Genomic DNA, 26,814 nt, shown 5'->3' with positions numbered 1-26,814 from the left:
TGCTACTTTGTCAGGTACAAATAACACACCGTATTCAACATAATAAGCGCCCCGCTCTAATAAGCGCCCATGGCGATATTTGCTAATATATTGAAAAGTGAACAATACCAATTAGCACCCCTTCCGATTGATCAATGTACACAAAACTTATTTATTCGTGTATAATATGCACGTGTGTTATATACACCCTTAATTATGGGCAATTAAATTCTGGAAAAATATATCTGTCATATATAAACAGTTCAGGCCATCAACATAAACCACAAAATTTATCTTTCAACTCTGTTTTTTCCACCAAAATAATATTCTAATAAGAGCCCTCTATTTCTATTTTTGAGAGCACCCTGGGCGCTTATTACGTCGAATACGGTAGCTTTTTCTTGGTTCATACAAAACTTGAGCCAATACATTTATGGTCACATAAAGCCATTTCAAGGCTCATAGTATATCCAGTTGTGCTTCCAAACAGGTTTATTAGGCCATTCCTACATAATGTTTCAGAGTACACTGTGTGTGTGTGGCTGCTTGTGCTAGTCCAGACTAATGCCAGTTTTATAGTGCTAACCCATTGAAATACCATGCCGCAGTTTAACATGGATATCCAATTCAGACACAGTGTACAAACTCCAAGCTGGCCAGTCCTTATCCTTCAATGCTGAGCACCAAGAAGGTTGGCAAGTACCATCTTTTGGTAACAACTTTTTGCAAGGTTGGGGAATGGAACCAGATGAGTGATTAGTTATGCCATTTCAATCAGCTCTTAGGGTTAGCAGTGGAAGGTCCAGGGTATGATCCCCAGACGCGTCATACCGAAAGATGTCAAAAGATGGTACTTGTCTGGCGCTCGGCATTTAGGGGCTAAAACAAGGACTGGTTGGCTCGGAGAATGTATACTGTGTCTGAGTGGGGTATTCATGTTAAACCCAGGCATGGTATCTCAGTGGGCTAGCACTATAAATCTGCATCAGTCCGGACTAGTACCAGCACGCATACAGACATAGTGAGTGAGTTAGTGAGTGAGTGAGTGAGTTGGGTTTTACGCTGCTTTTAACAGTATTCCAGTTATATTGCGGCGCATGTCAGCTTAATGTGGGAGGAAAGCCAGAAGTGATGCAGGTCTCAGACGTTTACCACTTCGGTGAAACCCACGAGCACGGGTATGGTGCTGACAAACCTAGAAACATAATCGGGGTGAACCGGGATTCGAACCCACAATCATAGGTTTCTGGCGTGCCCAAGGGACGCAACTCTGCACAGCGAATCGCGGCGCCTTAGACGACTGGGCCACCCGTGCCCCCGCATACAGACATAGACACAGACACACAGACACAGACACACACAGACACACACACTCCACACCACAAATCACACCACATAGCACAGCACAGCACAGCACACACACACACACACACCACACACCACCACACACCACCACACACCACACCACACCACACCACACTATAAAAGTGCAATAATCTTGGATGCGACATCAGGATGGCATGGAGCTTTGTTAAACGAAACTGACCCCAAGGCCCAACAGGGGCAAAATATAATGGAAAACATCATAGACGAGAATTTATGGATGTCAACTTCTTTATTATGAGGAACACAATGTTTCGGAGTATATGCTTACTCCTTCATCAGGGCCCTCTGCCTCATATATTTCATCCTAATGTGTATCACTTCTAAATGCCTTTCAAAGCCTTGAAAACATCAAGATTGCAAAAAGGTTGTGCACATTTTTCTTTAAGGCTGGTATGACAATAAAGGACGGGCAAGTATCCATCTACATAGAACTAACAACTGCATTTGTTTTCAAATCAAGATGCCTTGTCAACCTGAAACCTTTATAGACAGACAGATGCTCAATCCTCAGGCATTCCCCGCATGACCCTTTAAGGAAGATGGCTTCCTGATGGCCATATTGGATTTCCAACTTAGATTATAGGAATCAATTTACCTAGAACCCCTAATATGATCACATCAACAACACAACATTTCAGCTAAACGCACACAGTTTTGGGAATAACTTCGACAATAGACAAAACCATCTGACTGGTGTTCGTCCACCATTCTCTAAGCTCAAATGGCCCTTTGTGTTTGTTGAGCTAAATATTCATAGCCAAGACAATATTACCTGAAAATAGCTATGTAATAGCCATATATATGTGCTTATTCATTACACCCATAATCTATAGGCTCCTAGTCTGGCCCTGCAATCATTAGATTGTTGTAAATTCCCATACTGGGAGCCCAGGATCATTACCAGCTTGTAAATTCTCATACTGGCCTCAGGTCTGGCGAAGGGAACTGAATCAGATGATATAAGGTGGAAGCTGAGGCCCACAAAGTACTGTGTTTCCCCGGGGTCTGACACATAAGGACAGGTTCGTTGGTCATGATCACTCTCAATACACGCTTCTCAACCGGGGACCATAAACGTCTCCAGTTCCAACCAGACATTCTGTGGTTACCTCCCAACGGAGATCCCTGCGAGGTGAAATCTGACAGCATTAATCTCGGTATAGCTAAAAAAACATTTGGTCAAAGACTCTTTTTCAGTAAATTGTTTATTTCAGATGTACATTTTTTAAAACTTCTCAGGTTATAATGTATGATTGGATGGCAATTCAGAATTAAATAAACAAGAAAAGATTACTATCGTATCTAGCAAATGTAATCAGTTAATGAATGGAAAGCATGACAGGACAGATTAACTATAGTCATATGAAATAAATTGGTTGTTTTTAAGTAGTATATAGAAGACTGGGCCACTATATAGAGAGAGTGAGTGAGTGAGTGAGTGAGTGAGAGAATTCTTAAATGTTCTAAATACAAGCAGCTAGAAATTATTTTTGTCTCTGTTGATTATTCACGAAATAAGAAGGATATATAAATTTCAAAATATAATTATGACAACAACCATTGTGTGTTTTGAGGTAATATTAACTGAAAAAAGGTTGTGCAACTGAACCAGTATATATCAGACGTAAACACGTACCGTGAATGTGTATATACTATATAGACTGAATGTCTGCTGTTCAATAATAGGTATAATCATTATCATTCAGAATAACGTCTGTACTTTCGTCCTTAACATTGTACTCAATGCATTTACGTGACACGTTTGCAGTGAGGACCGGACGAAGCGGAAATAGTAAAGTATCTTTGCGCACATCATTTCATTTCTCATAGCAAGTGTGGTAACACTACACTGTTTTCATCATTTCTGGCATTTGAAAGATGATTTTATGTGGCACATGTACAAAGAAAAGCATCAAAGAACAGAATCTATCCGGAATCATAATACATAGAGTTAAAAAAGACATCATAAATGTGACCATGACATGCAAGCCTCCAGAAAGTTGTCATACATGTACCTAAATGCATTAGCCTGAATGGGTTTTACAGTAGATGCTAGATACGCATGTTATAACTAGTGGTGGGATGATACACCAATGCATTAGCCTGAATGGGTTTTACAGTAGATGCTAGATACGCATGTTATAACTAGTGGTGGGATGATACACCAATGCATTAGCCTGAATGGGTTTTACAGTAGATGCTAGATACGCATGTTATAACTAGTGGTGGGATGATACACCAATGCATTAGCCTGAATGGGTTTTACAGTAGAAGCTAGATACACATGTTATAACTAGTGGTGGGATGATACACCAATGCATTAGCCTGAATGGGTTTTACAGTAGATGCTAGATACGCATGTTATAACTAGTGGTGGGATGATACACCAATGCATTAGCCTGAATGGGTTTTACAGTAGATGCTAGATACGCATGTTATAACTAGTGGTGGGATGATACACCAATGCATTAGCCTGAATGGGTTTTACAGTAGATGCTAGATACGCATGTTATAACTAGTGGTGGGATGATACACCAATGCATTAGCCTGAATGGGTTTTACAGTAGATGCTAGATACACATGTTATAACTAGTGGTGGGATGATACACCAATGCATTAGCCTGAATGGGTTTTACAGTAGATGCTAGATACGCATGTTATAACTAGTGGTGGGATGATACACCAATGCATTAGCCTGAATGGGTTTTACAGTAGATGCTAGATACACATGTTATAACTAGTGGTGGGATGATACACCGATGCATTAGCCTGAATGGGTTTTACAGTAGATGCTAGATACACATGTTATAACTAGTGGTGGGATGATACACCGATGCATCGCGATTTTTTACTTCTCGATACAAGTATCGATCACAATCGCACACTAAGTAAAAAGTATCGATTCTTACCTTAAATGTATTCTTAAGCCCAGGTTAGGATGCAGTGGCCTTGTAATGTTAAAGCAATGGGAAAATTGGGAAATGTGTACTAGCCCATAAGAATTTGTATTAGTCCCGAGCAAGTTTTAAGCTCTAACCCTGAATTATTTATGTCTATATTTTGTGTGAATAGATTTGTATTTATGATTATACATGTGAACGAGTGGATCATACCCATATAACATACACAAGTCATTATCATTTTCGGTTTGTTGCAAAAACATTCACAGAAAATGTCTTATTGACGACACGTCTATCAGGCAAAGTTGCTCATGTCTTTTACCGCGCTGTGTTCTATTCTACAGCTTGTCTTTTCCGAATTGCTGTTTACACAGCCTAAAATCACTCCATGTCATAAAATGACATGCTGAATATTACTTTTGAGGCAACTAAACATCTTATGTTAACGGGAAGAACGTGTACGGCATAGGCACAAAAAACTCTTTATTATGTTTAATATATAAAAAAACACATCCAAAGTTGAGTTAATGTTAATTTGCACACAATTGTATTACACTGTGCAGATGCATAAAACATGGCGTAAATGTCCGTAAGTAAATTCTATATCTGTAGTTTCAATTTATGAATTTTAAAAAGTAAACTTTAGAGACCGGTCACTTACAATCAAGCTCAGTTTAAGTATCTTTGTCTAATGACTTAAAGTTGAAAAAGTTCCAATATAGTTGTATTTTCTCCCTCTTTTAATCCACGGATCTCATTAGAATAAACACATCTCTTAACTATGTCTCCTGAAGTTACCTCTGACCAGGATCTTGGAATAGGTAGATGTGTGATGGGACTGAATCTTTCATCTCTCTCCCACAGATTTTTTTTGTAATCTCATTTTCCCTACCATCTATCCTAAATAATAGGATTATTATAAGTCAAAATCCCTTCCTGTCCTGGCCCAGACAGTTATAATCAAGTTGTGCTTCTTTGTGTCCAAGAACGTCCTCACTGCTAATCGGTGTCGCCAGCTTAGTAATGGAAAACTTTTGTCATAGCTGCTAGACAGTACCAATCGATACTGATGTATCTATGTATTGATGTATTGTTGTATCGACACAGTTAACAAATTGATATTGTATTCCAAGTTACAAATACAAAAGAAACAATTGACCTTTAAAAATATTTTCTTAACCTATAACAGTGAGTGGGTGAGTATGGTTTTACGCTGCTTTTAGCAATATTCCAGCAATATCACGGCGGGGGACACCAGAAATGGGCTTCACACATTGTACCCATGTCGGGAATCGAACTCGGGTCTTTGGCGAGACGAGCGAACTCTTTAACCACTAGGCTACCCGACCGCCCCTAACCTATAATAGACAATAATGATTACAATTACTTTTTCTAAGACATGGCTAAGAAATATAACTTGCTGTTTTTTTAGCTTGTTTGTTGTTTAATTGAGTACTTTTTCACAAAAACGTATCATAAGAGTTTCATGAGACTCCACTTTAAATGCCTTGCAGCTCCATGTTGTACATTAACAGTAGATATAGGGGAAAGGGGAATCAATGTCTGAAGGAAACAATGGCTGTACAGTGGACGAAGTCAGTGAAGGGAGTCAGGGATAATTCTTGGGGGCTTGTGCTTTTAGCACCAAAATTTGAAAAAAAGGTCACATTATCAAAGACAATGGGGCATTTTAACTATCTGAGTCTTGTGTTTGTTTGTTGTTTAACGTCGCACTCAGCAATATTCTAGTTTTACGACAGTGGTCTGTAAATAATTGAGTGTGGACCAGACAATCCAGTGATTGGCATCATGAGCATCGATCTACGCAATTAGGATACGATGAGATGCATCAACTAAGTCCACATGCCTGACCACCTGATCCCGCTAGTTGCCTCTTTCGACAAACATAGTCGCCTTTTACAGCAAGCATGGATGGCTGAAGACCTATGCTATCCCAGATCTGTGTTTGCATAGGGAGTCCTGAAGTTCTACATTTTCACACAAGGTTACTGACAATGATGATGTATATCGCTAAGAAAATGAACATTTCTTGAATACCACACTTTGCAATTGTCTTTCCTGTAAGTAATATTCCTTATCGGTGGAATAGCTTGTTTTCACTTTACAAGTACACACATGCAGTTATCTTCATCAATAAAACATTGCAATATTTCGTGATTCTATTTCAAGTGGTGAGGACTATAAGTGCCCATGGCAGGAAAATTGTGAAAACAATTTATTTTGTTTAAAATTGGGAGTTTATAGAAGTTCTTAATTTCTTTCATAGGTATTCAATGCAATAGTGTAAAGTTACGCCTCTTCCTCTCTGTTGGTCCTGCTGTCCGTGAAATACAAGTCACCTAAACACTGCCATCACATTAGTTATGACTATATCAACATGATTTGGGAACTTAGTTAGTCCATTTGGGAATTTTTAGTGACATTTGCGGCAGACTCGGTCTGAAGATCCGCCGCTGAGCACATCTAGAACATCCATGCATCATGAATTTTTCAGCATCTTGTTCCCCAAATGGACGCTACCAATGATGAGAGTTTTCCTGTGTAATCATGTGTAGATGTGATGACGGTCGTACATGTCAAATAACATGCGCGGTAATATGAGTAAGTGAGTTTGGTTTCACGCCAACTGGAATAGTACCCTGATGTACCCCATTTCTGAACAGTTAAGATGGCATTGCTGATATTTCGAGGGATGAGTTAATCAAATTCTGCTTCATACCGGTAGTGGATGTCTTCAATAGCAGAATTCTGCTACATTCAAAAAGAAAAAGAAGTCCTCGATAAAAGGCATGATCTCGTCTGTAGTGAGTAAGTTGGGATTTAACGCTGTTTTTAACAGTATTCCAGTTATATCACGGCGTGTCAGCTTAATGGGGGAGGAAAGCCCGAAGTGATGCAGGTCTCAGACATTTACCACTTCGGTGAAACCCACAAGCACGGGTATGGTGCTGACAAACCTAGAAACATAATCGGGTTGAACCTTGATTCGAACCCACAATCATAGCCTCGTCTGTAACCTTCAGCTTCACTCGAGTGACGTCACCTATTTTCGAACACCTGATTGGTTTGGTATTTTAGTGGGGTTTCCATGAATGAACAGATGTGTGTTAACTGGCATAGTGCTCATCATAATTCTTGGAATATATTATTCCTGATAAAATAATAATTTCAGATACTAATTCTTCCGACCATTGCATCAAAATTGTTTGAAGTTGTAAAATTGGGTACTTTTTAACTGAATCACCAGTAGATTGGGAGGAAAAGTGTGCACAGCTGATTGCTATTTCCGGCTTAGTTTACAAGAAAATACACATGGTAATCTTAATTTCTGCATATAAAACAATGCCTTGGAGAGCAGGATATACATATTTAATGGTATATGATCATGTCTAGTGACGTTTGTTATAGCTGTTTATTCACCTGAATTCGCTGAAGGGATACGATGTGGTTTTTTTAATATTAGTACTCAATAAATCACTATGTATCATAAACAAGTTCTATTCTAATCTTTTTTTAACTCTGAAACGTGCAACGTAGATTGTGTTAGGTAGGCAGAGCATGTATACTGTTTTGTTGGTCATCTACCACCTACGACTCGACCTTCGTTAAACTGCTGGTCATCTATAACACTCATTAATTAACTCCAAAGGTAGCGTTGTAGCGAGGGATCAATGTATTCCAGCAATATCACAGTGGGGGACACCAGAAATGGGCTTCACACATTGTGCCCACCACAGGATATAAGGGAAACATAAGAAAGAAAGATGCCTTCTGATAGACAAATGGTCAATAGATGACATGATTTACTGCAATATGCAAGGAAAGCTTCTTGACACATGACACCCAAAGAGGAGCATCCTGTAATACTGCTTGCAGCTTGGAAAAACACTATGTACTCAAACCTCCTGAGATAACTGTGATAATGTTAGCTGCTTTTTAAGTAATGAATGAACATGGCCCATCAACCTTCAAACAAAACCTTTATTTTTCTATTTTCAGAAAATTTGAGTTAATTTCATGTCAGACTGTGGCTGTCTTCTCAGTAGGACTAATCAATTGTCAAACTAAACAAAGCCAAAATATTCCAGTATAGGAATGCCTCTCTGCAGGAATTGATGAATATGTTCTGATGCTACTACTTCCCTGAGAACTGATGATGCTATTTCCCCAACAACAGATGATACGCAGCAATATGAGAGACATTAATCCCACGAGATTACTGTTTTACGCGATTAAAAATGGCAAGGTTGCGTGAACAATAGCAAAATTACTTTTTTACCCCGGCCCGTCTCACACAAGCATGTGGTCTGATGGTATCAGGTAATTCTATTATTCACAAAACATGTCTCCCACTTAATTACCCCAAATGTCAAGGGTTGGTTATTATGCTGATGGCCTCACTATCATTAAAAGCCGCCTAGAAAAAGACGCAAAGTTCATAACATATGATTTGGATATAACCGAGTTAGTCAAAATGTGGCTGGACTGATAGTGACATGACGAATGATACACGAGGCTGGCTTTCATTCCAAAAGCTAACGTTACTGGTTCTATGGGCAATTTCTACACACTGTTTGACCTTCTTCATCCAGGATTGATTGACGATGCTGAAAAATTTGCCACGACAGAACTTCAGGGACCATATGGGGTTCATGCAAGTCTCTGATGCTTTGCGATCAATAACATATTTCAAATCGTAAAATTGTACAATTTTTCATCTTAGGCAATATTAGTCATCCTTCAGTACAGAAGTCAGATGAAATTGGTCAGACTGGTATATTCAAGATATCAGTCATATTTATTCATTTCTTATTTGTGATATTCTTGAAACAAACATTACACACAGCAGATTAACAATGTGGAAATATGTATACTACTCAAAAGAAGAAAAAGAACACCTGATTCTTATATATTACTATGGTAAATCTATCATTTGCTTCATTGTTCATTGTTTAACACTGCACTCAGCAATATTCCAGATATATGACGGCGGTCTGTAAATAATCGAGTCTGGACCAGACAATGCAGTTATTAACATCATGAGCATCAATCTACGCAATTGGGATAGAATGACATGCATCATCCAAGTCAGCAAGCCTGACAACACGATCCTGTTAGTTGCATCGTACAAGAACAACAGTCGCCTTTTACAGCACCCATGGGTTGCTGAGGACCTGTTCTACCCCAGATCAACAAAATATAAACCTCAAATGATCATATTCAGAACTTTTTTCCCATCATAAAGGTCAGATTGGATGAAAATTTAATAGATAATTAATTGTGGCCTAAGGTAAGCCTGCTTGGACTGGCTGTTCTGTGTTGCGTTGTGGCTGGTTGCGACAACTGCCTTTGCTCTGGTCTTGAAGGTAGCGTACTCATTATGACAAATAATATTTCAATGGTTATAAAAGAAAGTACCAGAAGCACTCAACATCATAATTATGCTTTCAACATTGTTTCAAAATCTGTGACAAGGACAACCCATACTCTAAATCCCCTCCGACAATCAATAGATATTAGTGTAAAGGCTACAAGCCGCTGTTCTATAGCAAGCACTTAACTTCCAACACGGGCATTCAATCTTATTTTGAAACTAGATATCCCATCTTCATGTGTGTGTCATCTTCGAACAATATAATGAGTGAGTGTTTGATTGAGTGTGAGTGGCTTATGACTGCCTTGAATTATTTTTTGTTAAATCCCCGTATGTATTCTTTGCAGTAAAGATGAAGATTATCATGTGTAATTTTCTTGTAAAATAAGCTGGAAATAGCATTCACCTGTACACACATTTTCTCCCAGATCTACTTCTGATTTAGATTAAAAGTACCTAATATTTATCCGCTGATCAGTTCACACGCGATTTCATGTAAATTAATGTAATAACAATATTGAATGAAATTTTGAATAAAATTAATACTTCAGCTATATATCTATAACCTTAGTAACAAACAATAATTCTTTATGCTTTGAACAGTTAACATATAGTGTTTGTGGTACTTTTCGGGTTGAGTTCAACAAAAAGGATAGTCCGACTGGTAGTCAAGATCGCATACTTTGTGTACCCCTCTGACAAGTGTAAACTGGCACGGATCCCATAGCCAAAAGCCACGGCTCTAATGGCCGATAAGGTGCCTAACTGAATCTGTACCTTACTAAGAAAGCGTTATCCCAAATATAACATTTGTTACATTTGACCACTTTCTAAATATCATTGTGTGTTCATAGCTTTCAGCCATGGGAGCCGTGCCAATTTACACTTGTCAGAGGTGTACACGTAGTATGTGATCTAGACTACCAGTTGTCGGACTTTCATCTTTGTTGAAGCCTTGGTGGCTGAGTGGGCTAGATCACTGACTTTGTATGTTGGTGATTAGGGGTTCACTCTAGCAGTGTGGGTTCAAATCCCGGATAGGGCTCACCCCCCCCCCCCCCCAAAAGTACGAGAATCTGTACTTTACTAAAAAAGTGTTATCCCAAACATAACATTTTTGACATTTGACCACTTTGTAAATGGCATCATGCGTTCAATCCAGTGATTAGCATCAAAAGCATCAATCTATGCAATGGGGACATGCATCAACCAAGTCACCGATCCTAACCAGCCGATCCATTTGTCACTTCTTTTGTCAAGCATGGGTGGCTGGAGACCAATTCTAACCTACATTTTCATAGGTGTACTACATTACAAGGCAAGATCTAAATAAAATATCTGTCTGTCTCTCATGCCAAGCAAAAACTTGAACACAAGCCATCCTCATAAACACAAAATACTACAAAATATCCATGTCATTGTACCCATGGACACCTTGACAGCCTCGAGGTTTCCCACATAGGACACTCCACCTACTTAATGCTGTATCCCTATAGACTTGATGTTTGGGGGAGTTCTGTGCCTTCAAAGGAGGGGAATAAACACTGCCTCACTTTGTTTCATCAATAACTACTATTGTAACATCCATCTGTCTATTAGGAATGCTCATTATACATAACGAGATGTTCTATTATCCTGATTAGAGCCCATCTCCAGGTAGTCAGCCAATTACTATAGGGCAGCTTGTAAGGCTAGTGGCGACAATTCTTTGTTTCTTGTTACACAAAAGAAAAATCAGCAAAAGAATGTTGCAATGAATTTAGTTAAATTTTTCAAAAAAAATATCATAAAATGACCGAACTCAATATTTTAATTCATAGAAAACATTATCAAGCACACAAATCAATTATATTTTTATTCTAATTTCCAATGATAAATTTAAAGAAATTTGAAAAAAATATAATAGAAAGAGTATGTTTGGTTCCGAACCATTCAAGTATGGTAGAGATGGGTTTTAACGCTGCTTTCAACAGTATTCCGGTTATATCATGGCATGTCAGCTTAACAGAAGCATTATAACATATTGATAAAAGAAGTTTTACCAAGAATGACTTAGCTAGGAGCATGAGGGGCTGGAAGTCCAAAGTGATGCAGGTTGTAGGCGTGAACTACCTCAGCAACATTCGTTAAACACCTAAGCACATGTAGGAAGGTGCTGACAAACCAAGTGTCATAATCATTACAAATCTGACCCATGGTCATCGAATCCTGGCATGGCTGAGGGAGGCAACTCTACATAATGAATTTGTTGGTTAGTCGGCAAGGCTACCATGTACTGGACCTACTACGAAATAATTCTCAAATTCAAATCCTTGAAAGGAAACAAGCCCTATTTTACTAACGGCCTCATCATATGTTACAGCCGATGACCAGTCCAACACCATGACAGTCAGTGGTTCCGCACTCAATTAGCCTCCTTTATTCCGGCCACGTCCAGGGATGTCATGCATGGCAGTAATCCACCTGGAAACATGTTAATCCCAGTCCATAAGACAATAATTGGACAAGAGGGGCTACTGTGGTGACCGGCACACCGGACACCAAGAAGTCTTTGTCAGTGGAGAGAGATAATAATTACCCCTTGTTTGTGGTTCTCCTGCACAACCTTCACTCATTAGTCACTTGCCCGAAAACCACACTATTACAACACAATGTTGGCTAATGGTCAAACTGATCAGTCAGTGACTACTCTAGAAAGCAAAAAAATTCGATAGGACTTTTATTTCATCAACTTTTCAGAGGACATTCTTCTATATCAAAACAAATTTGAATAAAACAGTTTGGACATTTTGGATGACAATACGCAGTGTTCCCGTTTATCGGAAATTCCCATTTTTTCACTGGTAAAATTAGGCTTGGACTGGAATTCTTTTGACTGATGGTCCCTGTGGACCGGGAAATAAGGTGTCTTGTAAATCTTTGTTGTTGAACAAAACATTGTTGATAGTCAAAAAAGTATTCATTTCGAACAAAGTCAGCTTGTCTGTTACCATCAGGGTTTCTGGTTATCTGTTTTTAGTGCAAGGAAATAATATTTCGCTTTGTGTCGAGATTAATATCTAATTGTAGTGACTTAGTCGTGAATCAAAGTGAAATATTCAGGGGAAAAAAGAAGAGAAAATAGTGGTTGAACTTGGTGTGAATGACGTGTAGATCTAAGTAAGTCACTTCAGAAATGACGTCACTGAATTTGTCAGCCTTGAGAGTACACTGCACTGAAATTGAAGTAGTAAGAATTAAAACCAGGTAAATTTCATACGATTTTTATTTGTTGGCACAAAGTTGGCACTGACAAAAATTGGGTGGGCCTGACAGTTTCAAAAGCCAACATGAACACTGAATATGTCCATGTCCTTCAAAATGAACCAATCTGGAACCCTGTCATTGGTTTGCAAAAGCAATAAATGCTCCAGTAACAGCTATTCGTCAAATGAGAACAGAAAAATAACACAATTAACAAGGGCTTTTAAATCTTCGTGTAAATGAAAATGATTTCAAGACCCTCCGCAAAGATATTTTGGAATCCTCAAAACAAACAGACTTGGTAACCATGTCTGTTATCATCTTTTCATTGCACAGCATGGGGGCACGGGTGGCCCAGTCGTCTAAGGCGCTGTGATTCGCTGTGCAGAGTTGCGTCCCTTGGGCATGTCAGAAACCTATGATTGTGGGTTCGAATCCCGGTTCGCCCTGATTATGTTTCTAGGTTTGTCAGCACCATACCCGTGCTCGTGGGTTTCACCGAAGTGGTAAACCTCTGAGACCTGCATCACTTCAGGCTTTCCTCCCACATTAAGCTGACACGCCGTGATATAACTGGAATACTGTTAAAAGTGGCGTTAAACCCAACTCACTCACTCACTCACTCACTCACTCACTAACTCACTCAGTCATGGCACTGTATATTCCTTGTTTTCAAAAACCATTCATTACAAGGAACAAACATAAATGGTCCCAGTTATATATTTGACAGTACTCTACACAATAAACAGGCTTGTAAACCTCATTTGGTATTAGACTGTCTGGCAGTACCCTGCAAAAGGTTTTATTTTCAAAAAGAAATCTTTAAAATGAACCATTATCAATTGGAAATAATCAATCACAGATTTCATGATTGATTTCTTGGTTGAAAGCAAACTATCATCAATCTCATCATTGAATGGAAGAACAGTTCTATATACACTGGAGCGGAAACTTCCTTAAAGCACCAAATACACTTTCACATAGTTATTCATTATCTTTAAAGTTTTATCAAATATTAATTAATTAAATGAAATGCATATGCAGTGTCTAAAATGAAGCATGGCGTCCTTGTGATACCTCCATGATACAGACTTAGGGGTCCCCAGATTAAAATATCACGGCAGGAAACCTGAAGGACACGATCTAGATGTTGGTTATCCGGAGTACTCACAGATAGATCTAGATGTTGGTTATCCGGAGTACTCACAGATAGGTCTAGATGTTGGTTATCCGGAGTACTCACAGATAGATCTAGATGTTGGTTATCCGGAGTACTCACAGATAGATCTAGATGTTGGTTATCCGGAGTACTCACAGATAGGTCTAGAGGCTGGTTATTAAGAGTACTCACAGATAGGTCTAGAGGCTGGTTATTAAGAGTACTCACAGATAGGTCTAGAGGCTTGTTATTAAGAGTACTCACAGATAGGTCTAGAGGCTTGTTATTAAGAGTACTCACAGATAGGTCTAGAGGCTGGCTATAAAGAGTACTCACAGATAGGTCTAGAGATTGGTTATTAAGAGTACTCACAGATAGGTCTAGAGGCTGGTTATCCAGAGTACTTGCAGATAGGTCTAGAGGCTGGTTATTAAGAGTACTTGCAGATAGGTCTAGAGGCTTGTTATTAAGAGTACTCAGAGATAGGTCTAGAGGCTGGTTATTAAGAGTACTCACAGATAGGTCTAGAGGCTGGTTATTAAGAGTACTTGCAGATAGGTCTAGAGGCTTGTTATTAAGAGTACTCACAGATAGGTCTAGAGGCTGTTATAAAGAGTACTCACAGATAGGTCTAGAAGCTGGCTATAAAGAGTACTCACAGAGAGGTCTAGAGGTTGGTTATTAAGAGTACTCACAGATAGGTCTAGAGGCTGGTTATCCAGAGTACTTGCAGATAGGTCTAGAGGCTTGTTATAGAGTACTCACAGATAGGTCTAGAGGTTGGTTATTAAGAGTACTTGCAGATAGATCTAGAGGTTGGTTATTAAGAGTTCTCACAGATAGGTCTAGAGGCTGATTATCCTGAGTACTTGCAGATAGGTCTAGAGGCTTGTTATCCAGAGTACTCACAGATAGGTCTAGAGGCTGGTTATAAAGAGTACTCACAGATAGGTCTAGAGGTTGGTTATTAAGAGTACTCACAGATAGGTCTAGAGGCTGGTTATTAAGAGTACTCACAGATAGGTCTAGAGGTTGGTTATTAAGAGTACTTTCAGATAGGTCTAGAGGCTTGTTATAAAGAGTACTCACAGATAATTCTGGAGGCTTGGTATAAAGAGTACTTGCAGGTTAAGAAGGTGGTTATATAAAATACTGGAAATTGAAATCTCGAGATTTGTTGATCCAGCTACTTTCACAAATTCAGATTAACAAGATGTCACTGTATTTCAAAGCTGAACCAAATGGTAAGATAAACTTTACCAAATAACACACACTGCTAGGAAAAGGCTATTTGTTCTACTGCGGGTTTGACAGGTAGATTTTATTTCAGTAATGGGTCTAACACCAGGCACGGCCCACAGGGACCAATGGTAGAATCAACAAGTATGAACACATTGGTCAAACCATGTCGGCTGACATCGCAATGACCCTTGATAATCCTTCAAGCTAAAGCTTAGATATTGACCTGCCATCTCAATCCTACAAAGTCAGTGAAATTAATTGATTTTGCTGCTTAATTAATCAGCAGCTAGGGATGAAATGCAGCATGAAAATGTAAAGCAATCACAGATAATCCTCAGCTATTTATGTCCTCCATCCCCTCCGATGTAGCAATCCACTTATGGTGAATATCAAGCCAGTGAATTATTCACACATATTCCTATTGGGTAATATTCCCTCTTCCTCCTGCAGCAACCAGTTTCAGATACCATCAAAGTTCATGGATCACCGACTCCAGTGATGCACCTCATCAAATCAATTCCCACAGTACCAGCCTAATACACTAATTCAGTATTCAGAACAGCTTCCAACCCATTTATAATAAATTAATTATTACATTTTATCGGCACTCGCCTCACTACCCAAAGCATCATATTATAGTACACAAATACCTGGGTGATTATTGGTTATTTTGTTGTTAAACAACACCCTTAGCAATATTCCAGCAATATGACGCTGGTCTGTAAATAATGAACTCTGGACCAGACAATCCAGTGATTAGACCCATAAAGATCCGGGTTAAAATTGGTCTTCAGCAACCATGCCTGTCATAAGAGGCGACTCACTGACTTGGTTGATGCATGTCATCGTATCCAAATTGCATAAAAATCGATGCTCATGATATCAATCATTGGATTGTCTGGTCCAGACTCGATTATTTACAGACTACCATCCTAAAACTGGAATATTGCTGAGAGCGGCATTAAACAACAAACAAAACAAATCAATCCAGTGATTGATATTATGAACAGCGATTCACAGTCGGGTTATGATGTCACGCAATCCATCCTGTCACCAAGCCTGACCATCTGAACCATTCAGTCACCTCTAAAAAGGCGACTAACGGGATCGGGTGGTCAGACTCGCTGACTTGGTTGATACATGTCATCGATCCCAATTGCGTGGATCGATGCTCATGATGTCAATCACTGGATTGTCTGGTCCAGACTCGATTATTTTACAGACCGCCGTCGTATAGCTGGAATATTGATGAGTGCAGCGTTAAACAACAAACAAACTTATAACCAGCATTGGTTGCCTGGCGACCAATTCTACCATGGAATCCCCATGAGGACCTACAGATGAAGAAAACTGTGTACTGCCTTGTTTCTTCAGTTGATGAAATACACCCTCAAACATTCATGTGAACCACATCCACCGTACCTCAACACAGATGCATTGGAAAGCTTCCCATCTGACACTGTGTTTAAAACATGGATGAAAATCAAACATTAAAATATATAGTTATAGCGGCCTTATTTGTAGCTGTCTATATATGAGCCAATAATCTTGCTTTTTCTACAACCACGAGGTTTGTCTTAAAAGACTGGTTAATTATTTTCAGATCTAAATAATAACGATACTGTGAGCACGCTATATGATTAATGTTGTGTTACAATTTATGACTTCTTTTTTCAGTCTTCACGAGACTTGGTGACGCTTCTTGTTACTTACAACAAAACAGTACAGTGATTACAAAGCATGTTTTATTTCACCTCAACATAGCTATTTGTACAAGTTTCTCCTGGGGACTGTCCGAGTCTGCTTGTCTAGTGGGTGGGTGGGCCGGCATGTATGTGAGTGAGTGAGTGAGTGAGTGAGTGAGTGAGTGAGTGAGGGAGTGAGGGAGTGAGGGAGTGAGGGATATTACACAAATCATGTTGTCCTTGCTAAGAACAACTGAACTGATGCTATGAACAATGGTAAAACTTACACTGCCTCATAAACTCCATTTCCATATTTTTTTTGTCTTGTACAAGTTTGCATAGATCATTGCAAAGAACAGTTTTATAGTTCTATTCGAACATATATATCATGTTATTATGGCATGTAATTGTAATATCGTATGGAAGCAAAAAGTGTTTGTTTCTTTCTTTCTTGTTTAACGCCGCACTCAGAAATATTCCAGCTATATGACAGTGGTCTGTAAATAATCAAGTCTGACTAGACAACCCAGTGATTGATATCATGAGCATGGATCCACGCAATTGGGAAACGATGACATATATCAACCAAGTCAGCGAGCCTGACCACCCGATCCCGTTAGTCGCCTCTTACGACAAGCATAATCGTCTTTCACGGCAAGCATGGGTTGCTGAAGACCTATTCGACCCCGGACCTATACGGTTTTGAAGTGACACAGACATTAGACAGTAACCACTTTGTTGAAACCCACAAGGACGGGTTTGGTGTTGAAAAGAAAGGGCTCGTAATCAGGGCAAACCGGGACTCAAACTGGCCATTACATCCTGGTAGTCTGACAACTCTGATTATGGACCCCTGTTCCCCCAATTAAGTGTGAAATCAACGACTGTATCAACACTTTACATAGAAGTATCATTAATACCTACTGGGAATGAAACCTGGTCTTCGGCATGATGGTAAAACGCTTTAACCACGAGACTACCCAACCACTCCACTTTCAATTATAGAAAATTTGTAGGGCAAGTACAATCACCGAAGGTCTAATGGTTTTTCAGTTTTACGGAGCCAAAGAACTTTCAAAACACAAGGAAAAGGTATAAAAATAGGTGAGTGAGTTGAGTTTTACGCCCATTTGACCAGTATTTCAGTAAAGTTTTGGCATGTGATCATGATGTGGGAGGAAAGCCTGAAGCAATGCTGGTCCTCAACATTTAACACTTTTGTGAAACCCCTTGTATGGTACTGACAAACCAAGAAACAATCAGGGAGAACCAAGATGATCCTAAGTGATTTCGGCATTCCTAAGGAACTCAAATGTGGACAGTGAATATCGCCGCTTTAGACTGGGCCAGCCATGCTCCTCCCAATGAGGAGACACAGAGTATTTATGTTGTTTTCATCTTTCAATACATCAAATCAAAGCTAAATCCCATTAAAAAGCTCCAAGGGAACGCTGTATTAATTGAGAAATCAATTTGATATTTCCACCCATAAATGACTGCCCTAAGAAAGCCTTCCATTCCATATTTCAAAATTATTTTCCAATACTGTAAAACTTTTACTTTTTCGATGCTGCTTGAAATATTTCCCCACTTGATATCGTGATATTAGTAATTTTCCAGTATTGATGAACGACAGAGACAAATGCATTGGTCATGTCCCAAGGGCATATTGTAGCTGCACCGACAGATGCCAATACAGTTTATAGATCGGTGACAGGGCGCGGCCATGTTGGGATGCTACTTTCCTTTTATCTTACAAACTAGTTCCTTTTATCAATACTTTCTGGGCAGCAACCAGGAAATGATATTGCAAAGGCAACTAGCTGTTTTTTTACAGTATATGATAATTAAATAATAACTACTTGGTCACTTTTCTAAAATGTTGCTTTTTGTGACAATTATTATAAGACATAATTTAAATGTTTGATGAAGCCAAATACAATCTTGCTACTGATGTAAGTCATTGTTAACAAAATCAAGAAATTATTCTACTGCAATTTCATGAACAATTAAACAATTATAGTCTCGCTCATTTGAGGGCTTTTTCTGTTATCAGATACATGTAACTGGGAACATTGATGGCTGGTCCATGGAAATGGTTTCATTTATCTTGGCATGTGGCTACACTTGAGGGACACAAAATATAAAAAAACTTAATGTTATTTCCATTTATCCACATAAATGCAACAACATTTGACCCTTTCCCATGTTTTCCTAACAACTATTAGTAGAGTTATTATTCCATATTTATTTGTTTGTTTGTTTAACTTTGCACACAGCAATATTCCAGGTATATGACAGCAGTGTGTAAATAAGTGAGCCTTGACCAGACAATCCAGTGATTGACATCATGAGCATCGATCCAAGCAATTGGGCTACAATGACATGCATCACCAAGTCAGTGAGCCTGATCACCCAATCCCATTAGTCGCCTCTTACGACAAGCATAGTTGCCTTTTACGGCAAGCATGGGTTGCTGAAGACCTATTCTACCCCAGATCTTCACGGGTCTCCATATATGTAATAACTAAAGGTCTTTGATGAGCGTGTAGGGTTTATATATATTATCCCACAAGAATGGTGCTGACACACCTAGAAACTTCATCAGGGCTTACTGGGATTCGAACCCAAAATCAGTTTTCTGACTTGACTACAGGACACAATTCTTCTTTGCAAATCGCAACACTATAAAAATACTATAATGTTGTGACATCAATGTGAAGATATGTTCCACAGTCTTGCGTGACAACGGTATAAAGATCTATACTGAAACGTCGCAGTCTTGCTTGACAACGGTATAAGGATCTATTCCAAAACGTCGCAGTCTTGCTTGACAACGGTATAAGGATCTATACCGAAACGTCGCAGTCTTGCTTGACAATGGTATCAGGATCTATACCGAAACGTTGCCTTTACTGTTATTAAAGAAGTTGTTATCTATAAATTGTGTCTACTTAGTCTTTGAGTTTTAAATGTAGATCTGTTCAGAAGAGGGTGTTTGATTGGTTGTTGGTTTCAAGGTCATGAGCAAGAGAAATCCTGTGCAAAGTTATCGAAAAGGCAAATGGATCTGCTGACGTCGCTTCTGAAACAAAGTTATGGTGAATTGGTCAGGGTATATCATAATAAAACAGAGAATAAATTCCCCGCTAATGGTGGATGCTCCTGAACAGTTGGAGCAAGATTCCTACCTTCTTGTCATTGTGGCTGAGGCAACTGAGATACAGCCAGATGAGAGTGGGGACATATTCCAGGGCGAAGATGCGCAGGTCGGACTGCTTGGAGCGGTAGAACTCGAACAGCTGGTGACACACTGGATCCAGGTGCTGTAAACAGAGGCAGACACTCATACCTTATTGCCTGGTCATAACAGAGCCGCCAAGGCTAGCCATCTACCAAGAGGAAATATCGCAAGCTACTCTAGACCACATGCGACTCGAAATTAATTCTGCACTTCATGTTCTTGTTTGTTTGTACTTTTATCTCAGAGGACATTGGGACACACTATCTGGGAGTATAGTGGTTCCTGCTTACAGAATTTGAGGTTTTATATATTTAAGGGTCACTACTAGTGCTTCCCTCTCAACTGTGTTCAATGTATCACAACCTTCGGTTTGGGTTAGATCAGGTCTTCAGCCCACATCCAGCACACCCACACCCACACCCAGCACACCCACACCCACACCCAGCAACCCCACACCCACACCCAGCACACCCACACCCACACCCAGCACACCCACACCCACACCCAGAACACCCACACCCAGCAACCCACACCCACACCCAGCAACCCACACCCACACCCAGCAACCCCACACCCACACCCAGCAACCCGCACCCACACCCAGCAACCCACACCCACACCCAGCAACCCCACACCCACACCCAGCACACCCACACCCACACCCAGCAACCCACACCCAGCAACCCACACCCACACCCAGCAACCCACACCCAGCACACCCCCACCCACACCCAGCAACCCACACCCACACCCAGCAACCCCACACCCACACCCAGCACACCCACACCCACACCCAGCACACCCACACCCACACCCAGAACACCCACACCCAGCAACCCACACCCACACCCAGCAACCCACACCCAGCAACCCCCCACCCACACCCAGCAACCCACACCCAGCACACCCCCACCCACACCCAGCAACCCCCCACCCACACCCAGCACACCCACACCCACACCCAGCAACCCACACCCAGCAACCCACACCCACACCCAGCAACCCACACCCAGCACACCCACATCCACACCCAGCAACCCACACCCACATCCAGCAACCCCACACCCACACCCAGCACACCCACACCCACACCCAGCAACCCACACCCAGCAACCCCACACCCAGCACACCCACACCCAGCACACCCACACCCACACCCACACCCAGCAACCCACACCAACACCCAGCCTCGCACCCAGCACACCCCCACACACACACTCACACCCACACCCAGCACACCCACACCCAGCACACCCACACCCACACCCAGCACACCCACACCCAGCAACCCCACACCCACACCCACACCCAGCAACCCACACCCAGCAACCCCACACCCACACCCACACCTACACCCAGCAACCCACCCCACACCCAGCACACCCACACCCACACCCACACCCAGTACACCCACACCCACACCCAGCAACCCACACCCACACTCAGCACACCCCCACACACACACACACTCACACCCAGCAACCCACACCCACACCCAGCACACCCACACCCAGCCTCGCACCCACACCCAGCACACCAACACCCACACCCAGCACACCCACACCCAGCTTGCACCCAGCACACCCCCCCACACACACACACACTCACACACTCACACCCACACCCACACCCAGCACATCCACAACCAGCAACCCACACCCAAACCCACACCCAGCACATCAAAACACCCACACTCAGCACAACCACACCCAGCCTCGCACCCAGCACACCCACACCCAGCACACCCACTCCCACACCCACACCCAGCACACCCACACCCAGCCTCGCACCCAGCACACCCGCACCCAGCACACCCACACCCAGCACACCTACACCCAGCTTGCACCCACACCCACACCCAGCACACCCACTCCCACACCCACACCCACACCCAGCAACCCACACCCACACCCACACCCACACCCAAACCCACACCCACACCCACACCCACACCCAGCACACCCACACCCACACCCACCAACCCACACCCACACCCACACCCACACCCACACCCACACCCAAACCCACGCCCACACCCACACCCACACCAACACCCACACATACACCCACCAACCCAGGCCCAAACCCACACCTAGCACATCCACACCCACACCCACACCCACACCCACACCCACACACACACCCACACACACACACACACACACACCCACACACACACCCACCAACCCACACCCACAACCAGAACCACACCCAGTATTATATCCTGAAAAAACAAAATATAATGCTGCAAAACACAATTTCTATGAAGTTCAAGAAACAAATGAAACATTTTCCACAAAAACATGATGGAAGTACAAACTGACAAAACCAGTTACTGCATTTACTACTGAATTCATTCGGGTGGGAGAAAGAATAAACATTACAGGTCACATTTTGACTCGTAATAATATCTACATGGAATATTTCTTAAGAAACATAAATGGTATTACTCTGTGATATGTGATTATGGTCATTGCCAGTTCAAACCCAAGATGTTGCTTTGGACAAAGTAGATTAAAATGCAAAATATTAAGATTCAAAAAGTTCAGTTCATTACCACATTGATTAACATACAAAGAAATAATGATAGTCACTACACCTATTCCGTCACACCCCATACAAGATGATGGTCAGTGTATGGAACTGGAAAGACTCCTGTTGAGATGGGCTCATTACAGAAGATCAAGTCTAGTGAGTGAGTGAGTGAGGGTGGGGTGAGTAAGTGGATGGAGTGGGTGGGTGGGTTGGTGAGTGGGAGGGTGGGGTGAGTAAGTGGATGGAGTGGGTGGGTGGGTTTGGTTGGTGGGTGGGGTGAGTAAGTGGATGGAGTGGGTGGGTGGGTTGGTGAGTGGGAGGGTGGGGTGAGTAAGTGGATGGAGTGGATGGGTGGGTTGGTGAGTGGGAGGGTCGGGTGAGTAAGTGGATGGAGTGGATGGGTGGGTTTGTTTGGTGGGTGGGAGGGTGGGGTGAGTAAGTGGATGGAGTGGGTGGGTGGGTTGGTGAGTGGGAGGGTCGGGTGAGTAAGTGGATGGAGTGGATGGGTGGGTTTGTTTGGTGGGTGGGAGGGTGGGGTGAGCAAGGTGGTGGAGTGGGTACCCCGGGTAGGTTGGTGGTAGGGAGGATTGTGTGAGTAAGTGGGTGGGTTGGCGGGTGGGTTGGTGAGTGGGAGGGTGAGGGGGAGGATGGTGTGAGTAAGTGGATGGAGTTGGTGGGTGGGTTGGTGGGTGGGGGGATGGTGTGAGTAAGTGGATGGAGAGGGTGGGTGGGTTGGTGAGTGGGAGGGTGGGGTGAGTAAGTGGATAGAGTGGGTGGGTGGTTTTGTCGAGTGTCGGGTGAATGGGTGTGAAAGTGAGTGAGCAAGCGATCACTAATGCAATAGTCTGTTCTAATAATTAATAGACCTAATAATCCCCTTCTCTCTGTTACGAACAAAGGCACCACCAGGAATACAACATCAAAGATCAATACCTCATGCCAACCAATATGACTCAAAACTTGCATCACCCCATCAGTTCTGATTTAACACCTATTTTGTCCATTGTAGCGCCCGAGCAGCCTGGGAAGAAGCAGCTGGAGTCCACCATTACTCCATATTTACTATGCATGGAACGTCTTCAAGTGGATAGTATCATGTCTGCCAAACTGGGATGTCTACAAAACTATAACTTTTCTCTTCGTTACAAAGAATAAAAGAAGTTGTTATCCATAAAAAAGTGTCATGCATTCAAATAACTCTTCTGAAAGTATGGAATCAATCCCACTTACGGAGACAAGGCTATTGAGACTCCGCTCTATGAGCACATGACCAGAGTATAAACGTGCCTCTACAGAAATAACTCCGTCACAAACCCGCACAGGACGTCACAAATGGTTTACACTCACTTTACCATGAGGAATCAAACTCAGGATATATTTGTGGTAAGCAAACAAACCAACCACTGGGCTACCAACTTGTGTAAAAGAAGTGGTTTTTCTTACAAACACTGAAACCATGGCAAGTGGAAGTCTTCGATAATATTTAACATTTGTTAAGTTACATATAGGGCAAGACAAGCTAATATTAGACCATTAGGATCCTGCTAGTGCCACAGTTACAGTGTCTCAAACAAGGTTACCAGCATTATTGAATCTATTTCTGCAAAGAACTGAAAATGTGATGATAATTCTAAGAGCTGAGGTGGAAAGCAATTTTTATTTTCACTCATCCATACAAAGGATCTGCTACCGAGGTGCCATCAACAGGATCAACCTAATGGTAAAAGTGCACAAGGAAATGTCTCGGGTCCTTCCTGAATTTAACTCCTTTCAGACTAGCAGACTGATGTGAATTTCAACCCCTGATGTCCACAATGCTGGACATGCATCACCATGGCTCATCACCCTATCATAAAATTCATCAGAGAAATTAACCTGAAATGCTTACTGGACAAAAAGTACAAGAAAACATGAGTACACCCCTTAAAAAAGCTGAAACTCCACTAGCATTCAGTTACTGTCAGTATTAGATGGACAAAAAAGGGCTAGTGGGCTCGTGCTGAATTTCTATCTGAGATCAGGGGAAGGCTCCTGTTGTATGGACACAAACAAGTTCTGGAATGTAATTACCGTATTTGACGTAATAAGCGACCACTCTAATAAGTGCCCACGGCGATATTTGCTAATATATTGGCAAGTGAACAATCCCGATTAGCACCCCTTCCGATTGATTAATGTACACAAGACTTATTTATTCGTGTATAATACGCTCTCGTGTGTTATATGCACCCTTAATTATGGGCAATTAAATTCTGGAAAAATATATCTGTCGTATATAAACATTTCAGGCCGTCAGCATAAACCACAAAATTTATCTTTCAACTGTTTTTTCCACCAAAATAATATTCTAATAAGAGCTCCCTAATTCTAATTTTGAGAGCACCCTGGGCACTTACTACGTCGAATACGGTATGTCATGTTCCACAAAATTCCCTCCTACCCCTATCATTGCAGTACCTGTCAATGTGAGATAAATATATCCTAAAAATAAACATACTGCAAACTACCATTTATATATAAATCAGGGACCCACCTACATCTTTTTGGATGGGATCATTTAGAAAACGTATCAGATATGCATCACAGCATACGTGTACGGTCTAACATTAATTTATAGATGTATTTCCAAAAAATTATATTGTGATTTCAAGCTGCGTATATGTATTTTCTTGAGCATAGTTCGCACATTTTAAAAAAAAACACAGCTGTGTAGAAGGGGGTGCACATATACAATAATGAGTTTTGATGTTTTTTTCCCTCAACACAAAGACATTAACGTGAGCACTAAACACCAAAAATACCATGTCAACAAATCCATACTAAAGTATTTTTATTCAAAATTCCTTTTAATATTGGCTTAATTAATTTCTGTGAAATCGTGTGTGAAGCGACGGGAGGTCGCACAACTCACCATTATTAACAGCAATCAGGGTCAGATTACCGCTATTGAAGCCTTGAAACGAACTTAAGATGACAGAGAATGGATACATAAATCATAAATGCAATACTTTGACATGCTAAAAGTCATATTTGTTGTAGTTTGACGATTCTATGTCAACATGTAGCCTCAACAGTGACTGGTCAAATTGTTCCAACAGTCAACAGCGATCAGCTGTACTGATGTGCTACGCTTAGGGTTATTATTATTTTAAATATATTTAGTAAACAACGCAACTAAAATAACAAGATATTGAAATATATTATTTCTGATAAAAAGTAGTTTCTTATACAATTTTCCCCCTGATCCTTGCATCAAAATCCTTTAAAGATATATCACTGGGTAAGTTTTAACCAAATCACTGGTAGATTCCAAGAAAACGTGTGTACAGCTGATGGCTGTTTCCGGCTTAGTTTACGAGAAAATATACACGGTAATCTTAATCCCTGGATGTAAAACAATGCCAAGCAGATCAAAAAATACAATTCAAATGGTAAATCAACATGTCTGGTGATTTTTTATATCAAATTTCAAATTTGTACTGACCAAGTTTCTTATCACCCGTTCGTTTACCGGAATTCAATGAAGGGGTACGGTGTAATTTTTTTCTGCGCATAATATTCTAAAAAAAAAATCCAAAATACTGAATCCGATAGAGAGGGGTGCGCATTATACTTGGGTGCGCACTATACTCAAGAAAATATGGAGGTTTCAGAAAAAAGTTAAATAAACTGGGACCTTTCGTCAGCTTTTGTTTTTCAGATGCCATGACAAGCTCATGGTCATTTGTGACAGGCATACAAGACCGAAAATGAAAGTTTGAAGCCGTTTTGGCCTTGTAATTGAACCAGCGAATCAAAACATGTTAAACTTATCGTTACTGAATGCTAACTGAAGACGTTGGACGTTACAATACATGATTAATGTATTCCAATTGTTAAACCGATGAAACTTGGCATTGAATTAGTCAATAGTTAGAGGTACAATCAAAAAGTAGTTCGGGGGGGATATCATGTTGCGCCCTTATGGCGCAGTGATATTTACTTTTTGCGCTATTAAGGAACTTTGTGTGTAAAAGTCCCCATGGCTGCACTCTGAAATAAACACA

General features: G+C 41.1%; 1 protein-coding gene across 1 annotated transcript in view; it reads right to left on the bottom strand.

Moving 5' to 3' along the window:
- The window catches only part of LOC124110986 (protein FAM126B-like), a 256,707-nt gene that overhangs the window by 209,262 nt on the left and 20,631 nt on the right, over positions 1 to 26,814 (bottom strand). The window contains exon 4 of the mRNA XM_046470512.2: positions 20,181 to 20,315. Coding sequence (XP_046326468.2) covers positions 20,181 to 20,315 — 135 coding nt within the window. The remainder of the gene's footprint in view (positions 1 to 20,180; positions 20,316 to 26,814) is intronic.

Source organism: Haliotis rufescens, unplaced genomic scaffold (genome assembly GCF_023055435.1).
Source record: "Haliotis rufescens isolate VD_foot unplaced genomic scaffold, xgHalRufe1.0.p SCAF_4, whole genome shotgun sequence".
NCBI classification, from domain to species: domain Eukaryota; kingdom Metazoa; phylum Mollusca; class Gastropoda; order Lepetellida; family Haliotidae; genus Haliotis; species Haliotis rufescens.
The sequence above is the reverse complement of the archived record's forward strand: the minus strand, read 5'-3'. Positions and strand labels throughout refer to the sequence as shown.